This window comes from Scatophagus argus, chromosome 5 (genome assembly GCF_020382885.2).
Source record: "Scatophagus argus isolate fScaArg1 chromosome 5, fScaArg1.pri, whole genome shotgun sequence".
Taxonomy (NCBI): Eukaryota; Metazoa; Chordata; class Actinopteri; family Scatophagidae; genus Scatophagus; species Scatophagus argus.
The window spans coordinates 21,158,210-21,180,778 of NC_058497.1; the positions used below are offsets into that span (position 1 = coordinate 21,158,210).

Genomic DNA, 22,569 nt, shown 5'->3' on the forward strand with positions numbered 1-22,569 from the left:
ACAGCTTATCAGTTTATCATTTTAAATAGTGAAAGCTTACAACTTTATGTCTCTGATTCCACACGGAGGAGCAGGAGAGTATCTTGTCTGTAATCTGTGATGACAGTCTTGATGCTCCCTCTGAGAATCTGCAAGAAAGATGGAAACAGAAAGTGCAAAAGTGTGTAGGAGGATTTTCCCAGAATCAGTGTTCATTTCTCTAAACTCGTGTTGTTTTACAAAGCCTACATGGAGAGGAAAGTTGAAGCAAATTTCATCTACATTATTATTGTCTCACTTATCACAGGGAGTAGCTATAGAGTGAGCATTAGCATGCCAGAGAGTTTGTGATGTCTGGATCCTGTTCTCTGGAGTGGATGCTCACTATTTGTCACTGATCCGCCTTTACATTGACATGCTCCAAATATGAAAGTATGCAAAGGCCTTTTGTTAAGCAGACACAGAGAATTGAGCTGTCTAAACATAGTGACCCCGTGTCTAACCTTTGATATTCCCTGGTCAGACGCTTTATTTCTTCCTCTCTGTGACCCCAAGTGACCCCTCAGGGTTCAGCAAGGGATTGGCCAGATTTAGGTCATTCCTCAGGGATTGAGTGGAAAAAGGCACTTTCTCCCAGTGCTGGGTCAGTCAGCTGACACTGGGTGGTCAGATGAGTGAATGGACCTTCAAGTGTCTGGTCCCTTAATTCCTCTCAATTTAGGGGGAATGCAACATAAGTTTGTTTGTCAGTGCCTTAATATGTAATATAATTCAGATGTAATGCTTAATGGAGCCCGTGGGAAGCTGCAGAAAGGCTGACCTATGCTAAATTAGGACGTATTTACAGAGTCTTAATGGTGTTTCTTTTAAACAGTACTAGTAAACAGTCTATGGCTTGCAAGCTGACTACAAACACTCAGTATAGGTCACAAAAATGTCCTTCTCCCCATTTTGTCTTTTTTCTGATTATATTTTTTTTTTCAGCGAATTAATGAAAATACCAAAGCAATTATGTCATACTTGTTTCCAAAAGTTTCAAAAATCCCTTTGGATAGGAACCACGCCCTGTTCAAGACATTCTGGGGGTTTCCCATCAAAACCTTTATTGACGAGTCCCTTCAATGCAGCGATTGTACACTGAGGGGCTTAATGATATCAATGGAAACATGACTTGATTTATAAATGACAGGCCGTAATCAGCGGTCGGTCGCATTTTTTAGCTTGAATGCCAGTAAAAGAATTAATAGTTTTGTTGTTTTGATTTAATTTTTGGTGATGGTTACCTTTAACCCTTTATTTTATTCAATTAGCACAGCGGGATGATCAGCCACAGGGTGCTGATCAACACTAGATTTTTTTCTCCTGATGTAAATTTCAGGTTTGTACAGACATGCTGTTTGTATCTAGTTGATAACCCTGAAAATCTTCTTCTTCTTTAAGTAACATTTTACTGTAAGTCCCCATATTTAGCATTCGTAAGCAGTGTATAAAAATTTAATAAAATGTTTGTAACACATTGTAATGTTATGTAATATTATAGTTGTTGACAAGTGCTGGCAGATTTAATGTAAACAATATCTGCTCTCTAACTTGTACGAATCTTTTTTGATCTTTTCTTCACAAAACAAAGTCTTAACAGATTTTTTGCACCACTCATATTCCAGGAGCAGCTTCCTAAGAAATACATGATGATACAAGTTAGTCAAAAACTATAAAACGCTCCACATGAGAACTCCCCCAGAGACTCCACTCCACTGTGGTTCTGGGATTTCATACCGGGATTCTTGAAAAGGGTCCACAGTGATGAAGAGTATGCAACGTATGCGACCCTGTCCAGGACCAAGCAGGAAACACTCACTGATGTTTCTCCTCTCTGTCAGCCCGACAGTTTGCTCAGATTGCAGAACAACAATGTTAATTTATGCTTCGGTGACTGAGGTGCATCCTGCTGATTTATGAGACTGGACCTCCAGATCCTCAGACGCAGCTCCCGTCTGTGTGAGAGGATGATCTATTTATACACACGGTGTGTCTGGGGAGTAGTGAAAGCCAGTGTGGGGAATTTCATCCTGCTCTGTATGTCTGGAGCCCTCCTCCTTTGCTCTTTCACCCTGAGACACAGCCAAGGAGATCAAATTTCCATGCGTTGCAGCAATGAAGCCCACTGATGTGGCATCTGCAGTTTACAAGATACTTTTTTGGGTTTGGCTGTAACTCTCTAGGACATTGTGGTAAATTGACAGATGCTTCCACCTCACCCGAGAAGCTTTCACGTGTTAAATAAGTCTGCCAAGGATGACAGACAAGCAATTACTGAACTAAGGAGGCTGTTTTTTTTACCCCTGATCTCAATTACTTTTGCTGCGGGTTTGAAAGTCAAATTATTTTTATTTTGATGAAGTTTTGCTGGGGCATATAATTAAGATAGCAAGCAATTTTGATGAAGTGTCAAGAACTCAATTTGACATTAACCTTAAAGTAATGCCTGAAAACCCCAGTGGGCAATACTGCGTGTGTGTTGAGCCTCTGGAAAATGTGTGTGTGTGCATAATATGTAGGCCAAGCTGATGTGATTGAGTAAGGCAGCTGCTTTTTTCTTTTATTATTGATATGAATTGTTGCAGCTTGCAACTTTCCATTGTGCAAAATGCTGACATTTTTTGGAAAAAATGAAAATGTGGGCACAGCAGCACTGGAAAATCGTGTTGAATTATCGACATTTTACAAAAATGAGACACAGCTATGTAAACATATAAAATTGTGGAGGAAAAAGTCTGAAAATTTGTTTAAAATAAAATATGAAAGATGTTCTTAAACGCTTCAGATTGTGATTTAAAAACAAATCTAATTAAACAAGACAAAATAACTGCTCTCAAATACATGAATTTGGCAAACAAAACCCTGAAATTTTAGCTAAACAGAGTTGATACTGTCTTTGCTTAAATCAGTGCTTCCCTGATTACCTGCAGGAGTCTCAGCAGGTCAGGTCTCCCTGGTCAGAGTCGATGAGCCAGCTGATGAGGAAACTCGACCAGCTTAATCTGGATTTAGAGGAGGCTCTGAGTGCAAGCTCCTCCCCCACAAACACACCGTGCACCACCCGCAGGAAACAGGTGAGCGTATTTGACAACAGTTTTGTCCTTCGTACTTTGCCATAAACACACAATATACTGTACGTACTCTGTGTTTTCAAGCAGTCTGCAGACTGACTTTCAGTGCCTAATGGCCTGGTCACGGTTTGTACTGTACACATTCCTCTGAAGCGTATGCTGCATACTTGGTCATGCTTGTAAACTTCCCTGAATCAATTTACTTTGCTGTGGGGACAGAAAATCCCATTGCATTATTCGGACCTGTGAGCAACAGGTGTTCATCAGAATTTTATGTCGTGGTCAGTTTTTAAAAGTGTTGCCCATTAGGTTTAGATTCAAACACGCTCACTGAAATCAAGCAGCAGTGAGCCATAAAGTCGGCCTGTGAGGGGAGATTCGGCATGCTGACCTCCTGCTAGTTGTAACAATATCGTCTGTCTGCGACAGTATGGGCTTTCTTGGGCCATCTTAAAGTGTCCTCCTGACCTCGAGGGTCTTTTATGATGTAGGTCTGCAGCTCTTGGATGTGGTACTGGAGTGTACAGTGCTTTTGTCGGGTCTGAATGGTGTGGCAGGAACAGACAGCTATTGTGCTGTTGAGGTTGCGTTGGTGACCATGCAACTGTGTTCCAAAAAAAGGGCTCTTCTCATGGTGGCATGTTTCATGAAATATCCCACTAGAGTCCACATTCACGAACAAAAGTGCTCTTTCGGGGTCCATATGCATGCACTGCACAGAGGAGCTATTGTACTGAAGGGAGTTTGTATGATTTGGTCCATTAGGAATGGTTGAGAGAGGCTCACATGGCTCCCAGGCATCTGCATAACCATCCCAGGCATTCACTGTTACTTGCTTTAACTAATGACAGGCGACTGGCCAAGACAAGACATCTTTACTGGGATATTTGACAAGGTCATAATCTCTGTCTCCTTAAAAGAAGAACCACACATACAGGCTCCTTTGTGTACCTCTGTCAAGCTGAATTGAGAGTGGAGATTTCACTTCCCCAGCAGTTGACCTCAGCCTCTTGTTTTCTTTTCCCCTGACCACCGCTGGGATCATCCTGTCCTAGGCTGTTCGGCCAGACGGAGACAGACACACAGTATTGATTGTTGTTGTGATGTTCTTGCAGTGCAGCACTGTTGCAAAGTCCACGTTGAACCAAACCCCGAGCAACCACGCTCTCCAGAGACTGGACCGAGGGGCATGTCCGAACCAGGACAGGTCTTCTTCTCTTCGCGGAGCCTCAGCTGGAACAAGAACAGCACCCAAGAAGACGGTAAGCTTCTCTGAGACTAACAGCTTTCCTGCACAGAGTTTCTGTGAGTCTGTGAGAAGTCACTCAGGTGGTGTGTAGCAGAGGTGTTGTCTGGTTGTCATCTTTAAAGCTGTGATCCCCTAAACCTCTTCAGGTTTTCAGAAGTAGTTGCTCGTGTTTTCTCTCTTTTTTTGGCTCAATTCTGGCTTTAGGCATTTTTGGATGACTGTCATGACCTGCTTACTTCCTGCACCGCACAAAGTCTTTATCGCTGCTATTTCAAAGTCCTGGTCTATCTGGATTATTTTTATTTGAAACTGCAATGATCTGGACCTTTTAGTCTCTGTCATTGGCCTTTGCTTTTTTTATTATTATTATTACTGAAGACATACTGTATCAAATGTGTTAATGCATCTGTTGGCTTGAAGTTTTCTTTAAAACCTGTAAAAAAAAAAAACAGAATTACTGTATGCAAATAAGAATGCTTTATCTACTTACAAAATATTTTAAATATCTCTTATCAGTTTCCTTCATGAATAAAATCACGCTCTGTGGAACCTACATTTCACAATCACATATTTGACCCTGACATTGTGATTGCTGTGTTGAAAGAAGAAAAAAACATATCACAAATAACACTGCAGGAGTGGATTTTTTTTAAAGATAAATCCATCACCAGTCAGCTGAAATTCTGACATTTCCTTCTGTGCAGCTGCCTTTTTCCCTCTACATCTGTAAATATTTGAGGTTTGTGTAGAGAATAAGGTCAGCTTAGGCATTCTCAAACAAGCAGGACTCACTTCTGCTGGACAAAGTATATAAATGTCACTATTCAGCTGCCCTAAAGGAAACAGACAAGTGAGAGATTTGCAGAATGCAGGGCAGGTTTAAATTCAAAGCCTTTCAGCTTCTGCTTTGTGCATTCTTAGCGGCTCTGCTGCAGCCTGATGCCAAACAGCCTGCTTGTAAGCGAAAACTGCAGCCATCCACTCCATTCCATTCATTTACACTTCCCAGTGTCATTTGGTGATATCAGATATCATCTGGCCGGGGTTGAGACACAGTGGAGCATCAAAAAAGATTATTTAGTCTGCGGGCACTTCAAAAGAAAAGACGCTCAGTCCGAGGCGTTGCCACCTGTCGTTTTTGTGGACCCCATAAGTACCTCTTCAAAATGGCAGCAGCTGGGTTAAAACGTGGCTTGAGAACAGCCTGGAATGTTCACATATGTTGAAGAGTATTTTGTCTGCAGCATAATCTTGATTATAATGAGATCACATGTTGCTCAGTGATGATGTGTTTTAGGGTCTTTGTTGGTTATATGAATAATACATTTTTCTCAATGATTTTTACACTTTACACACATGCACTGCATTGCTTTTGTTGATGCCCTTGTAAGCGTTGATATTGACACTGCCTGGCTCTGACCAAAAGTGATCAAATCTCCCCTTCTAGCAACTCTGACTCTCCACCACCACCCTCAAATAAACATCAAACTCTTCCTTTAAGTTTGTTTAACTGGTTTTCGTGTGACCTTGCAAAGCTTCCCAAAAACAGATGAAGTGACGCCCCAGCAGCAGCGCACATGCAGAAAGATTTTTTCCTCCTCGGCCCCCTCTGGGTCTTACATAAGAGCCCTGGAGTCAAGGTGAAACTTGTGACAGCGGGGAGCGAGAATGCGATACAGACTGAATCACAGTCTCAGAGTCTAAGAATAAACAGGCCTGAATGTGTGAGCCACTACACATGGTGAATAGTCAGTCATGGCTTCACTGACAGATGTTTTATGGATGTATCTGGTAAAAGTTTTGGCACCTGTCCGACAACCTTTGACTCACCCCTGCCTCTGTGTCATCTCTAAGATCTGCTGCACATCATGCAAGCTGAGCAAATCTCTGCTGGAATGTGTTGGATGTTGACCAAGATTTTGTCTCCCTGGAGCGAGAGATGTGTATATATATCATTTGTTAATCCTCCATATCATTACGTTCACAGTCATTTTAAGAAAATATTATGAGCCTTTTGTCATCAGACTTCCTAACAGCCACAGTCCTAAAATGTACCTCCGATTAAAAAGAGCAAAATCAGGGATTACCAAGTTTTGAAGTGTTAATCTACTTAAGCTTCTGACTGTTTTGTTGTAAACAATGAAAATTATTTTCTTACTCCATCACAGTTCGTTTATATCAGAAATGTTTTCTAAACACAATAGTTTATAAGTCTGTGTACTAATCACACACTGAGTGTGTGTAATTATGATAAGCAGCTGCCAACATAAGCTGTCAAAAAAATCAACTGATTGGGCTGTCATAGTTTAGGATGTTTTCATCTCCAGCCTTCAGATCCATGTTTGTTAACTCTCTAGCCTTGCTTGGTTCCACTGTAAATAAAACCAGTTATTCAGTTATTAAGGCTTGAAGGATGTACCTTTCATTTGAAGTAGGGATAAACTTATTCCAAAAATGCTGTTTAGTCTGTATATTTGTCATTCTCAAAACCAGTCTTTTATGATTTATTTTACATGTCTCTATTAATATGCTCTGTTTGAAGCAGAAATGATTATTTGATCAACTGATGACTTGTTAGCTGACAGGAAATTAATCCAAAACTACTGTTTCAAAGCCACCTAAAGGTTTTCTGCTTTTCTTTGTTTCCTGTCAGTGTAAATTAAGCATTTGAGTTTCAGACTGTTGGTCAGGGAAAGCAGTCATTGACTTTGGAAAATGCAGTGGGCATTTTCTATCTTTTCATTCGTTCTTTCCTTCGGTATTGACAGATTAACAGTTTCACGATTAGTAAAAATAGTTACTAGTAGCAGCCCTAATTGTTTATTTGTAGAAGTTATCTTGCTGCCCTGCACAAAGTCCGGGTTAGGCCGGCTGTATGCTGTGTTCTCTTATTAGTGGAATCGGTCATGTTTGGGTTGAGGATTCCTACTTTTAATTGGTGTTGACAGAGACAGGCAGAACAGAGGACACGCTGCTCTGTCATTCGGACTGACCGGTCTTGTAACTGCTCTGTTGACTCTTGGGCAGAGTGTCATTTGTGCTGGGACAGCAGCTATCATTCACCCACACAGACCTGTCACTCCTTATAAACATCCTTGTTGGTGTAAGCAAAAGGAAGTTTCCTCTGTAACAACAGCCCTGCACGGAGGATGTCACTTTTCTTGACCTGCAACCTCTGACATGTGTCCACCATCTGACCGCGGCTGGGCTGAACTAGGGCAACGTGTGCTTTAAGTGGGTCAGCACTCGAGATGTGCCAGGATGAAATACTTTCTCCTGGCTGTTTAAAAAGAGAGAGAGTGATGTGTCCCAGTCTTTGAAGCCCTGTCGAATCGGCACATCTCCTCTGGGGCCTAGCATCTGGTTTTTGGAGTGCTAATTTTCAAGTTTATAATTGAAATTGGGTCTAAAGCTGGTCCTTGGAGGCTAACTTATCAGGTCCAACTCATTTGCAGGAGACGTTCCTATCTCTTGCAAGGCACATGCAGTATATGATTTTGAGCCTTTGAACTCTGTTACAGAAACGTTTAGATACGTGATGGAATTCTGCCAGACTGTGCCAAATCTCACAGTCAATAATGAGGGATACATTTCAGAGGCCCCACTCCCCTCCTCCATGTGTAAACAGGGGTGAAAATGCATGCAAGAGTGTATGAGTCACACTTTTATCTCATGTTTTCCTATTTTCTTGTTTTCCTGTTGAGTAAGAGTCAGCGAGTTGGGATTCTGTCGATAACCGAGGGGTCGAGCCTGATGACCCTGGAGCCACATGGACACCGAAACCTGCCAGAAGTTTTTTTTTGGCTGTGACTCTGTCTTTGTTTTAAATATTCTTCTTCCCTTTAATAAATCAAAAATGTGCTGCCAGGTGCCTGCTGTTCTTCGACCTCATTTGCTGGCCTCAAAGTGTCAAAGACCCTGTAACAAAGACAGATAGCACACAACCAAAACCACCTGTCCCGGTTAATCCTGCCAGTCACATCTTTTTTATTGTCACAGCAAAGTGGCAACCATATAGGTCGCTCACCAAGCCAAGTGCTTCTGTAGGCTGCAAGCGTTTCTGCTACCATGGCAACACGGGGGGGGCATGGCCCTTATGAAACTTGCAGTACATGACTAACTTATTGTGAGTCCAACTTAACAATAAAACATTTGCAGATATGTTGATGGAAGTTTGAATCCACAGCATGTGGGCTGATTGCCAACTGGCTGTCATGACGGAGAGTCAAAAGTATTGCAAGCAGGCAGGCTGGGAGTTTTCACAGCGTTTTGTCTCTGCCAGGGGAGAAATGTGGAAACAGGGCAAGCAAACAAGAGTGTAAATCAGACCAGTGGGGCACAGAGGGGAAATGGAGGTGCAAGAGGGGACGCAGCTCTGACTGGTCCAGATCAGGAAGACCCGTTGAGTCCTCTGCCAGTCATTTTATCACCTTCAAAATTAACCATTAAAACTGGGGACCTCTATCACCCAGTGTTTTTATCCGATTCCAAGGTAATGCAGTATGTAGCCTCTCCTCTTTCCATTTCTTTTCAGCACTACTTTTCCAATGTCACAATAGTCCTGAGAAACAGTACATTGCTCAGTAAATTTTCATTTGATCTTTGGTTAAAAGTTTAAAGCTCTTTATGTTTTGTTTTATTTTTTGGGGGGCGCTCTTACTATCAGTACTCTTAATGGACTCAGTATGGCAGTGAGTGCAGTATAGAAGAATGCGGGGAGACGTCCTTTATCCTTCAATTCAAGGAACTGTGTGTGTGTGTGTGTGTGTGTGCGCGCACGCACCAAATAGCGAGAAATAACAAAATGTTTTTCTTAGCTACACTGAAGTAAAGCTAAAGTCTCCATTTGATTGTCCGTGTTCCCATCTCCCTTCCACCTTCCAACCTGGTGATGAGTGGTCTCCTCTCAAATTTAATCAGGATATGTTGCAACCTACTGTTACTGAGCTTTTGTTATGTCTTTTGTCTTGTAGATGTTCAATAAGATGACCAATGCAGCAGGGCCAGGTAAGAAATTCTTCTTTCTGTTCGTCTTGAACCTGTGATGGACTGTCCGGTGTGTTTGTCTTCCTCTCGGCTCACAGTAATGCTGTGAAGGTGATGCAGGGAGAGGAAACAAATCAATAAACGTGATAACAGTATTGCCTTAATGGATATTAAAGAGCTAAATAAATACTCTTCTGATTAGAAAGTACTTTTAACCCTCAGTGTATCTTGCCTGCATGCATTGTATCAGACTGAATGTAATGATGAGCACATTTCCAGTCACCGGAATTGAACAGGATCATCCAGTCGCTGCAGTCTTTGCACTGATTTCAGTTCATTTCCCATTTCTGTTCATATTAACCAAGAGACTGCACAAAGCTTCAGATGCAAGAGAATTTGATAGCACATCATTTTCATTCACTGGGAAATCAAATTAGAAATGTAACAAGAAAAGGTCCTCAAATGTGTGAAATCCTCTGGATAATTTGTTGTGTTCTTGATAGAAGTAAAAGTATGATCTTTTATTGACTTTTATTGACTTTACTGGGTCCGTACTGTCCTTCAAATGGTGCTGTGCTGCAGTCTGCGCGCATCAGGAAAAGCCTCTTTGAAAGTGATCTCCCGCTGTGTCCTGGCTTGTGTGGTGGCATCAGCCAGGACTCAGACAATATTAATAAGACTGATGGCCACAGGTGTCTGATGGCTCCCTCCCAGCCGGTGTCTCAAGAATGTCCAAGCACAGTGTCTCTGATTTTAAAGGCATTCTATATATTGGTTGCTTGGCGGGATGTCAGTTAAAATTAGGCAGTGTGCCAGATCATTGTTTCTGTTTTGCTGAGGGGAAATATTTGGCCTGTTGTGATGTGGCCCTCAGGGGGCAGCTGTGGGATTTGGGTAGATGCCATTTTAGGCTCAGGTTGCACTCTCACATGACCTCTGTTGTGCATGACGGTACCGCACAAGTGGATATTATGGTGTGGAAAAATTCCACGTCACTTTTATGCAGCAGTTAGATAATGTGTGGTCTGCTGGTATGTATGAGATATGCAGTGTGACCGATCGCTGGTCATTCCTGACTGTAACTCTTAGAAACCTGAGTGTGAGACCACCGTGAAAAACATCAATAAGTTTGTCAACACGTCTGTGAAGTTCTCTTCAAATGCGTTTATCATTCTATTTTTCCACCACATGATTTTCATTGCACACTGTGTTTTCAGCCACACGCGTTCTCTTTTAGGTGGTTGTCTTGGCTGAAATAAAACATCTCAGAGATAGCGTCACTGTCAACTTTATTTAGTCCTCAAGCAAATGAAATCGGTAATATTGTCTAAATTGGAATCTGATAATAAAAAAACTTGTAAAACAGTAATGTTGTAAAAAAAAAAGAAAAAAAAAAGACAAAGCTGGCAGCGAGTCAGACACATTAGGTGCGATATTCCCTGTTTGTATTTTACTGCAGAGCTGAGGAGACCTCTTTTCTGACACGGATGCGAGGTGTCCAGATGGTTCTCACTATCAACCATAACAACAATGTCCACCTCATTAAAATGACATTGTCCAGGAGAGGAAAGCACATTCTTTGGGTCCAGATCCAAAATAGCAAAGCAACAGTAAGAAAAACGGTTGGTATTCTGTGCTATAAATCTGCAGTGTCTTTTTATTGCTCTCATATGGTCTGCAGTCATGCAGTATGTGCGCAAGTACACACACTATTTTCATCAATAGCTGCCTGTAAAGAAAATATTCTAGTCCCCAATAGCAAGCTGTTAAATAACTATTTTTTTTATGAGAAAATCCATTTAAAATTTTATTCATATTCATAAAACCAGAAACAAATCCCCGGTTCTCCTTTAAACACCTTTTATAGTGATGTTTTGGCAGTTTTGCTCCTGAAAACACATTTGCACTGTTTGTTTGTATGATTGCAGTGCCAGATGCTGCATAATAACACTCAATTTTGCATTCAGTTTGCACAATTGTTGCATGACGGCTTTGTTTAGAACACGTTATTGTCTAATCTTTAACAAAACAGTCGTGATGAAAAAAAAAATCCCAAACTGTATAACATTTGAATCCTGACAGGGAAATCTCTGTCAGCGTCGCTTAGTCAGTCACAAAGGCGATCTGTGAGCCGTTACAAACATTTAAGGAGCATCCTGTAGGAGCCACCGGTGGGTTTTTAAAAACTCATTAGTTTACATTTCACTCATCTCTGCTGTGCTTTTAGCAGCATTCGATTGTATTGAACAATGGCCTGCTTGTTTGCCACAGTCAACACTGACAGAAGGCCCTGCGCCATTTAGGATGGAGGCAGTGAGTGGAGATTTCAGAAATATTTTTGGGAATCTCAGATTTCCTACTTGTTCTTTATTTAGCACATGCAGAGGCAGTTATGGAAAAAACACTAGACCCTTTAGCCCTCTTGACTTGTTGTTTTGTTTTTCCTGAGGCAAAAAACAAAACCCAGGGCTCCATCCTAAAACCACACATGAATATCCTCAGAGAACATTTGGTCTATGGAGAGGAAAAAAAGCTTACCAGTAATACTCCCTCTCAAATGTTTATTTTTCTGAAGGCATTACTCAACGTTTATAGAGCATTTTTCAAGTCTTGAGAGGATGAAGGACCAAAAGAGCCTTATTCCCTCTTATACAGCATAATTTGGATGGAAATCTATTCCCTACAGTCTCTTTAATTGCAGTGTGAAAATGAATGGCTTCCTCTGGTGAGAGGAGTCAGCCACGCTCATCCTCAAACCCTGCTGCCTTAACTGACATTAATCACAGAATTAATGAATCTGCGCTGACACTGCAGGCTGAAAACTCCACATCCAGCCAGGTTTCTGTCAGAGATGCAGTACAGATAGGGAGGAAGACGTTGCTTTTTTCTGTGTGGTGTAAAACATATATTTGTTAATGGGCAGACAAGATTTTGTAATGGACGTGGTCACAACTTTGTGCACTGCAGGTATTGTTATATTTTGTAAATGTGTTTGTGTTTAACAAGAAAATAAAGACTGCAGTGAAGAGGGAAGACAAACAGAGAGCTTGACAGGGTCCAAAGAGAAGCAGTTATGCAGAAGTCACTGACTTTTAACTTGTGTAAATAAATGGTCATTTGCTTTGTTATGATAAACATCACCTGGCAAAACGTCAGTCTGAAAGGAAAATGACTCAAGTGAGGCTTAAACAGCACTTTCTGGAGCAAATCTGTCAGTCCGAGCTTTCGAACAGACAAACTGTGTGTGCATTTACACAGATCCTCTCTCTGAATGAGTATGCTAATCTACTTTCAATGTGGAAATCTCCTGCTACCGATTATCAGAAAAACAAAGAGGAAACTGTGGAATCCCTTGGAGACTTCTTAGCATAAAGCCCTGCATCCTTGACGCATTGCTGTGAATGACTCTGGGAAATGCTGGGAAAAGAGGAAGAAAAAAAGGATATTTTGAGTTTTAATCTGACCATTTATTCCTTCATTGTCAGTATTAACCTGATGCTGCATTCCTAATCGCAGCCTTGCTGCTTTCCTTGATTCTGACTTCAGGGTCATATGACAAGCTGCAAACTGAAGAAGAGTCTTTGGCCTGTGCCCTGGACTGTGAAAGTGATTGTGAAAATGTTGATTGTGAGGGATGTAAAGCCAGAGAAATGTGTAAATCTTGTACTCACTGGAATCAAATGAAATCAAAATGATACTGGGGGGACTTACACAGTATGTGTTGTTTTGGCAACATTTCTGGTGATGAGCAGTAATAGCTGTGGTGTTTTGGCACTGCATGTGCAGAGCGTATCAGAGGTCAATAGAATGTTGTCAACAGCGCTGTGGCCTACTTTTCTTTGAATTGTCTGCTGATGAGTGTCTGTAGGTAATGTATTTCTTAAAGTTTCACAGGAGTTTCTCTTTCCGTTTTTCTGCTGTTGCTGCTCCCAGTAGCTCAAATGTCTCATCTCATCTCATCATCTCTCACATCTCATGTCTCCTCTTGAGGATTTTTCCTAATTGGCATCAGGATGAAACATTTATTCATTTATGTGAAACATCATAACAGATTTTTCAGTAACAATTCATATATAAAATGTTGAGGCACAACTTAAAGCTGCCCTGATGTTTTGGATTAGTTGCACAGCAGTGTCACAGTCATTTACCAGCCACTATTAGCGTCCAGTGTGAAATGACTCCTCTGTGGGTGTCCTGTGAGCGTACACTGCTACATAAATCACCAGTCCAGCTATACATGAACCACCAGTGGACATTATATAATGTCTATAGCTGCTAATGCATTACAGCAGGGTTGTCTTATCTGTTTGTGCATGTTCCTCAGCTGTTCTTAGTGTCCAGGCCTTGAGTCTCAGCCAGGGTCACTGCCTGCTGCGGGAGGCTGACTGTGGCCTGGGACAGCTGCGCTCCCTCTCTTCCTCTCTCTCTGGAGGCCTGTTACAGACCATAATATACACATCATAAGGGCTTTGTGGCAACAAAGAAGAAGTGCACTAGTGGGTGGAATATTGCAACCTAATGTAACTTCGGATGTTTTCATCTGTAAACAGGATTATTTACTCTGCTGCTATTCACTGGTCTCCACTGGAGTCTGACCTCAGTGCTGTTTTTATTACAAAATGTTGAGTTGTTTTTTTTTTTTTTCCATTCAAACTTTGTGTATCACATAATTGAGAAGGGGAGGCTGTGGGGCCTGATGGTCATTAATCACTGATCACTGAGTCTTCTAGGAAGACTTTCCACCGGATTTTTAACCCTGGCTGCTGGGATTTGCTCGCACTCAGTCACAAGTGACGCGAGGTGGTCTGCTGATGTTGAGTGATAAATTCTGCATGGCAGTCAGTGCTCCAGTTTTGTCCCAAAAATGTTGGATTGTGTTGAGGCTGGGGATTTGTGAAGGCCAGTCAAGTTCTCCCTCACGAAACATTTGTTTATGGACCTTGATTTCTGTGCGTGGGAGCAGCGTCATGTTGAAACGCAAAAGGGTTACTGTACTTTTGAGCAGTGGTACAGTACTCAGATTCATTACTTGAGTATAAGTACCAAGGCTGCAGAAATATGTGTGGACTAGCATGAATATGTTGTTGGGGAGGCTCGTCTTTATTGTGAATCAGAGTCATCACAACACAAGGCTTTTTAAACGTGGTTGAGGAGACGACGTGTCTGTGAATCTGTCGCTCCAAAGTATACGTGTGGTGCATTAGAAGTCTCACTGATATCGAGGTTAAATGACAGCGTAGCACATTGTTTCCACAGCAGTGTTTGAATATGGCCAAGTGTTTTCGTCTGTCCTGTGACTATTTAAATACAGATCTGTGCATTGTGGAGCGTCCTGATTCAACACATATGCAGGCTTTAAATACTGCAGGAAAATCCATTTTCATGAGATTGTACCATTATTTTTGCTTCCCTGTCTGTCCGTTGCCTAACAGGTGCCAGATCAGTGACATCATGCGCTAAATTTATAACGAAGTCGTCATTTGTAGATCCAGCTCAGACTATAAAGGGTGCTGCTGGCATGACGAGTGCATGAAAAATTCCACACATGGAAAGATGGAAAATGACTTGTGGTTTCCTGAGTGCAGAGGCCAGCTTGGCTGTTTGACAGGGAAAGAGAGGGGAAAAAAGAAGCCTGGTAGTATTTCTAGACTTTTCTTTGTGTATACAGTAATTTGTCAAGGTTGTGAAAACAGTAGAAAAGCTGTTTGGTTAACCTGCACTGAAATCTTTTAACGTTTTTATTGCAGTTTCAACATTTTCATTACAATTATTCTAGTTATCTACATAAAATAGCCCATAATATCATTTAATAATGCCTTCAAGGCCCTCGTATCAAATGAGATCACAATGTTCAGCAGTTCCCATCATGTTCAGCCATAATTTATGGCCCAGTATACCAGTATTAATCATCTGGTTTGATCCTCTCATTAGGTGCAGTGTGTGTTCATAGGACTGTTTGAACAGAAACTGTACTATCTGCCAGTTTTATGTTCTTCAGTGGGAGGAAACAGTTTTATTGTTCTGATTCCCAATTATATCCACACTGCCAATTAGAAAAGAAGCAGTCAATAAATCCTTTGGGGCACAACTTCCTCAAGCGGACCAAGGTGAGAGTGTTTTCTATGTGTGTCGGTTAGCGTGTGTGTGAGTGTGTGTGTGTTCTGAGGAATTTAGGCCTGGGTTTTGTAACGTAAGTGGAAGGAGACGTGGGCAGCCGTGTCAGGATGCAGGCCAGTTGCAGGAGGACAGGCACTCTGTGTGTGTGCCTGAGTGTGTGTGAAGCAACACAAAAGCTAACAGGTTGGTCCAGCACTCAGCTGCCAACTGAGAAGAAAGGCAGAAACAAGATTTGGAAAGTAATGAGCCAGGAAGGGCCACACTCCTTCAGCACCCTGGAGCAGGATGTAGTGAATAAACAGTCAACAGGCGTGAGTCCTGTTATCTCCTTTTCTGCGTGTGTTTGTGCGTGCGCGTGTGTGTGTGTGTGTGTGTGTGTGTGTGTGTGTATCATTCCTAAGCTGGAGTTCAAACAATAACTCTTTTCTCATCCAAAACTTTATCAAGTCTGGTGCTCCACTCTGTAGTTCCTCAGAGTCCCACACACATACACGCAGCGTTTCCAAGCCAAGAACATTTCCGCAGGGTCGGTTTAGATACAGTCACCACATTGGCTCTGTCACTGGCCTCCCGAATTTCCCACGTAAACCACAGAGATTCCAGATGTTGCAGGGAGGCAAAAAGTCTGCCCCTCCGTAGGGCCCGCGGCCCTCACTTCTCCATCCTCGGCTTGGCCGAACACGTGGCACGGCTCACACCAAATGCCGTGTCCTTCAGCACAGACGCAAGGCTGCCGGTACCCCATGCCACTGCAGATTTACATAGCTGTGCTCTTCCACCTGTACCCTGATAACAAAGAAAACACAGCTCCCCGTTAAAAGAGGCTCTGTCCCTGGGCAGTGTAGCACTGCGGCTTTCTTGTGGTTTCAGACCTGATTAAACAATTTGGCTCGTTAATCAAAGAGCAATAGCAGGCAGAGGCAGACCAGACTTCCTGCATCCTCTCTGCTCTCTGGCTCCCTGGCTTTAAAAGTTAAGGGTCCTCCAGGACCTTTTTGTGTCTCAGTTTGAAAACAATACCTGCACTGTACTTCCAGCTTATCGCGGCTGATGAGTTCAACAGAATCGTTGGACAGGCTGATTACACATCCACACATCCGTCATTAAAAAAAAATCATCATGAATTTGCTGTTGAAAGTAAAATTCAGCTTTTTGTATTGGTGCTGCGGCATAAAAACTGTTTTATGTCTTGTAATTAAAAAGTCTTTTTCCTCTGTTGTGCTAACATGATTCAGCTTTAAAAACGTGTGTGAGTTCACACAGATGTTGGTTGCTGCCGTTTGGTTCCTATTAAGCAAAAATATTTTTGTACAACTGTGTTAGTGCTTTGAGAATCATTTGTGTGGAGGCAAAACTGCACTGATTTCAAACAGGAACTTTACATGTGTGACATTTGTCATCTGAGGGGAAACTACATGACCAACTGTGGGTTTCATTTTAAGCAGCTGTCATTTTCTCCTTTGGTTTTTGTCAGACTCTTAACTCCAGTTTCTCTCATGGGACGGCACTCATCTTGAAATATAAACAGCGACTTCCTGTTTGAATTTGTTTCTCGAAGGCAAACGTCATGCTGTGGTATATTTTAAGATGTATGAAGAGCCACCTTGTCAGCTGTATCTATAGGTGAAGCAAATCTCCTCTGATGTGCATTTCATCATTAAAGCGATGGGACTTGTGGAACCTGGTTGAAAAAACTGAAAAGCCAGCTTGAAAATTGCCTAAAATCAATAAAACATGAGCTTATTTCACATCTGCCACCTTTGAGAGAAAGAGAGTGAGATGGAGGGAGTGAGGGTGATTGAGAGAGAGAAATGTACCTCTGTGATTAGATCCTCATTGCTCTAATAGAAACCAGGTGCTGGACAGTGGTGTAAAATGTTTTCCCATGCATTTTTGTGGGCAGTGCAGCCTTAACAGATTCAGACCTGACAGCATTACATGCTTTGTCATTCAATGAAACAATCGCCACGTACGCTTGTCATGCCAGTTTTACATTCTTCAAGCCTCTTCATACAAACTTTGTCCCCTGCGAGCTCCCACTCCTACCCAAGCTTCATGATATTTAAATTAACTGGTGAGGTTTTCTGTTTTTACCTCACTTATTTTTTTTTTTTGTTTTATCTTGGATTTTTAAAACAGATTTGACTTAATTGATCATCCATTGAGAAATTAATGATTCTGTAAAGAAGAAACTATGGCCTTACAACAGAGTACCCCCTAAGAAAACAGAATTAGTGGCCACGTTAATGGATTAGAACCAAAGTCGGCTCCTCCTACTCCATCCCCATAATCTGAACCCAGATATACACCACATGTGTGGCTCCTCTGGAAAAATGAACTCAACTTGGGAATATATGGTCAGGAAATTTATAGCACATGCCTGGGACGAGCCCTCAGGGGCTGAGGCTGGGGTGGAGGTGGAGGGGCGGCCTCCCTTCTCCCTGCTCCCCAAGCCTTGATTCCATTAGGCTGGGAAGAGCAATCTCCTAGACTACTCAAGAGAGTGGGTGTGGGGTGGGGTGGGGTGTGGGGGCTGGTGTAAGACCTCCTGGCCGACAACATGACCCAACGGCGGAGGAGAAATCAGTTTCCTCACATCTGGGATTTTCCCACTGCAGCTATGGGGCAGCATTCCACATCAGTCACCAGACACGGACGCAGCTTGCACACAAACCCTGGCATTCAGATAACTTGTGTACAATTAAAGATGTGAGTGTTTATGAAGGAAGGGGAGGATGATGGTAAGAGGGGGTGGGCAAAATGTAGCCCTGAAAACATGCCAGTTTTTCGGGGAAAACGGGAGAATGAGTGTTCTCTGAAAGCTGCCCGTCCAAAACAAACAAGTGGGTGAGTCAGCGAAGGGAAAACATTCTCAACCTGATTGATGTTTCCTCTCTTTGCATCTGCTATTACTTCCACTGCCAAGGACCACTCCAGCGGCTAAGTCACCGTCTAGCCACAACAGTACTCACCGCGATAATGCTCCTCTTTATTGTGCAAGTTTTGTTTTTAGAGTTAGCAAGGACAGCGTTTTCCACTCCAGTGGTTCATGTCGAGAGACATCAGAACTTTGCTGCTGTGTTTCCTCCATCATTTTTACTGTCTCGGGCTGACAGGGACAGCATTGTCTGTCCGTCCATTCCTGGCTTGTCATTCATCAGGCCTTAAGATGGATACCTTGTTTACAATTTTGACAAGCAGCACACATCATTCGTTATCCTGTTTTTAACCGTGTCAGAATACATCAATCGAGGAGAAGATGATGGACGGATGATATTTTGAAGATTGTTTAAGGGTTCATTTTGAAATGATTCTGTCTAATATTTGTAAATCAGTGCCTTCCAGTTTTGTGGAAATGGTTTGTGTGTGTCTTGATTTATAGATTTAGAACCTTTTTTTGTGTTAAACTGCCAGAAGTCGTATGCTAACTTTCAGCCTCTTTCCTCCATAATCTTCCTGGTTCACATGACCAGCGTAAAACAGGGTGCTTGACTCGGCCTAACCCTGACCCAAGTTCTCTCAACAAGTGTGTGTGTGTGTGTGTGTATTTTTTCTCCTCCATGCTGCATTTTAGCCTGGGGTCTGAGCAAGCAGCGCTGAAAATAGCAACATGCTGATCACCGTTGAACAGGTTCCTCCCTCTGACCCATGCTGAACCAAAAAAGCATTTCTGTTTTCTCACACGTTTCATTCCTGAGACTTTCTAAACCTTAAAATAATGGTTACAAATTCAGTTAGATCCACACACACTCTGGGAAATAGTTTGTTTCTCCACAGTGAAGGACCAGAAAGTTTAGCTGTTTTGCTTCAAGTAAAACCTTTGATGTTTCTGTTATTGTGTCATTAGCAGAAAGTGGAGACTTGACCTGTGATGTGTAGAATGTTTTCCTGTCAGATTCAGAGCAGGATTAAGTTTTTTTCTTTCCTCCTCCCTGCACATCATCCCAGTTTTAGACAGAGCAAATGGAAAACTGAGCCCTTCATTAATATTCTCGCTTCAGCCGCACACTCCTTTGGCACTCAGATATCTCACTGTGTGACCTTGTAATAATGTGTAAATCACCCGTCCTGCTCAGTGGCAAATGGGGTCCGTCTCCTCATTGAAATGAAGTAATGTTAGCTCGGCTTCATATGGAGAGGGCAAACTGAGGTCAGCTGAGATTTGTTCATTTAAGAAACTGTCAATCTTCAGCCAGTCGCTCTGTGTTAAGACTGTGTGTTTATGATGGTATTAAACCTGTTATTACAGTAATCCCAGCTGGCAAGCGAGAAATTAAAGCAGCTGATATGATATCACAGCTTTTAGGTCGGGCAGTGCCTGAATGAGCGTACAATAATAGGAGGAAATTCCTAAAATAATTATGGTATAGTGACAACTGAAGCCCAGCAGGCAGCAGCAGCCTGATAGAAGAACTTATCGTGTTGACTCTTTGGACGTGAGCTGAGGATTTCTTTTCTTTTCAGTATCTGTGGTGCAAGATATTGTGACAACAAAAGTAAATGGTGGTGAATGTGAGCCCATGTTTCTGCTGAAGGGCTGACCTACTCTAAGCTGTCTGGGGAAACTTGTTGAACTCTCACCAGGCTGTGGAATAATAGACAACATGGTCAACAGATGGGAGGTTGAAATCCTAATAGAAGTTAATCAACAAGTCAATCAAATGTTTTCGAAGAATCCACAAAAGTTTGTAGCCTAACGTTAATGGTCACCACACACACAGGATCTCCGATAATTGAACCTTACTGTATAGTTGCAGTGATTTTATTTTCTCGTATCTTGTTGTTTTTAGGCTGATAGTGAAATGAGGGCCCGGACTGGAGAAAGTGATTGCTCGGGTTTCAAATGTGTCATCTGAGAGCCCATGTGTGTTTGTCGTGGTGTTGGTGGGGTGTTGAGCGGTTTGCAGCTTGCGATGCCTTCATGTGCTCTACGTAGAGTTCCATTTCCTCCTTTAACGTCTTATGTTAGCGTTATCAGATGCACTGTGGGTGTAAAAATGTGACCGAATGGAAACTCTGTCTGGCACTCAGTTTATTCTAGAAATCAATTCCATCAGGGGTTGAGCTAGCCTACATTGTACTCACGTAAGAGACTGAAGGGAATACTGACACTGGATATAACATCCAGACAGTAATGTTCATTCATGAGAGTACTTCTGAGACACAGTCCGCCATTTCATCTGTTTTAATCTGTAATTACTTAGTAATGTTTATTATGACATGTTTGTTAAGTTTTTCCTTTTCCAGAGAAACGCGGGAGGGAGGGTTTTTGCTTTTTAATCCAATAAACATAGTGTTGGAAAAAAGCAACATCCACGTGGTTTTCCAGGAGGATTTTCTTCACATTCTGTTTCTGCAATGATCCCATGTGATAAATGATGTGGGTCCAAAAAAATATTTTTTAACCGTCCCAGAACATTGCATGGTTATGGAAACCTGCAAGGAATGTTCTCAGTTCACTGGGATTAAACATTGTGCAGAAATCGGTAGTATTCACATAACCATGACAGAACATCAGCCTGTGTGGAAGCCTCCTTGTGATGTTCTTTAAAGGTTACATGAAATATTGCCATGTGACAACCTTCATAAAATGCTACAAAAATGTATGTTTGGCGGGCCATTAAGCACGTGACAATTATTAATAAACAAAAACTGAATAGCCTAAATACTGCCATCCGTTCTTATATGTAAATATTTACATATAATACAAAAGAGCAAGTATGAAAATAAAATAAAAATGTGTTATTATCTCCTTTGCTCCTTTCCACACTTGAATGACAATCTGTTGGTTGCTCATTAGCGCTCTGCTGGTAGTGCTGATATTTCCTACAGTTCTTGAAGGTATCACTACTTCCAAGCGCTCACTGCGCGTGAATGCCTTCTCAAACACACACACAGACGCACGTACACACATCTGGTGTGAAGTGTTAAAGTCTGACCTGGAGCTTTACTATCATCTTATTACTTTGACTCGTTTCCTTGATTCGGAGTGAGAGGAATATATTTATTTTCCCCCCTCAAAATGTTGACAACAGACCAGGCACCAATTTCAGGTTTGTTGCTGCGGTAGAGAAGAAGTGAGTAACCGGGAAAAGGTGACTTTCTGTCGGAGACTTTGACATAAAGGGTTTGTGTGGGACGAGGAAGAGGATTTTGGTTATTATGAGCGATCGGAGGATTTGCGATGACATCTAGAAGAAACTCCGCGAAACTGAAGCTCCGGCGGTCTTTCAGCGAGCAGCTGCGCAACTCCACATCCAAAGCCTGGGATTTACTCTGGAAGAATGTCAGGGAGCGGAGGCTGGCAGGTCAGTAGCCCGCGACACTCGGACCCTGACGCCGCTGAGAGCGGAGGGTTCACCAACGCAGTCAAAAGTTTTGTTTTTGTTTTTTTGTTTGTCTGGCAGCAGACTGATAGACACCATTCACGGTGTGTTTAAAGTTTAAAGTGACGCCACAGGGCTCATTTATAGGGAAACAAATAAATTATGGAAATGGTATTAATTTGGCTTAGTTTTGGTGGCCTGGATTATTTTCTAGTGATAAGGTCGGCCGGCAGTAGGGCGCAGAGCAAACATGTTTATCCTAAAATGGACACATTATAGTAAACGTCCATGTGGCCCAGTTCATTTTAAAATCAAAATGCCACTTGAGATGTGACAAGTTCTGGTCGGGACTGAAGTCGTAACCTGTTGAAAACTAACATCCCGCCGATTTTAACAGCGTCTTAACGATATATTAAATTTATTAGATTTTGCACACGTGTAGGAAGTCCTTTGGTGTCATACTGAACACCAACCATCCATCATAAAAGGCCGCCCTGCTGCCGCTGAGTGGCGCTGATGGGTCATTTTTGCACTGAAGTAAAAGGTGAGTGAGGGTGGACAGTATTTGACTTTTAAATCGTGGTGTGGAAGTATATTTGTGTTCAAAGAGCTTGACCTTGAATTAGCTTTTAGCAGTTTGAAATGTAGGAGTTATAGAAGGATTTCAAGTTTATACTGCTATGAACCTCTTTGCAAATAAAATTGGATTCAGCAGTTTGCTGGCAGTGTGATTTCAGTGAAACGGTCTATTCATGTTTGCTTTACCCTCTGAAAGTACACCTGTCCCGCTGGTGGATGTGAC

General features: G+C 42.1%; 1 protein-coding gene across 3 annotated transcripts in view; it reads left to right on the top strand.

Moving 5' to 3' along the window:
• The window catches only part of stard13b (StAR-related lipid transfer (START) domain containing 13b), a 65,108-nt gene that overhangs the window by 12,743 nt on the left and 29,796 nt on the right, over window positions 1-22,569 (top strand). For 2 of the 3 annotated variants that reach the window (XM_046389610.1, XM_046389609.1), the window contains exons 3-5: window positions 2,949-3,092; window positions 4,205-4,351; window positions 9,312-9,345. In XM_046389610.1, the coding sequence (XP_046245566.1) occupies window positions 2,949-3,092; window positions 4,205-4,351; window positions 9,312-9,345 (325 nt within the window). Of the gene's footprint in view, window positions 1-2,948; window positions 3,093-4,204; window positions 4,352-9,311; window positions 9,346-21,304; window positions 21,750-22,569 lie in introns of those variants that run through there. The other variant, XM_046389612.1, reaches the window with a different exon arrangement.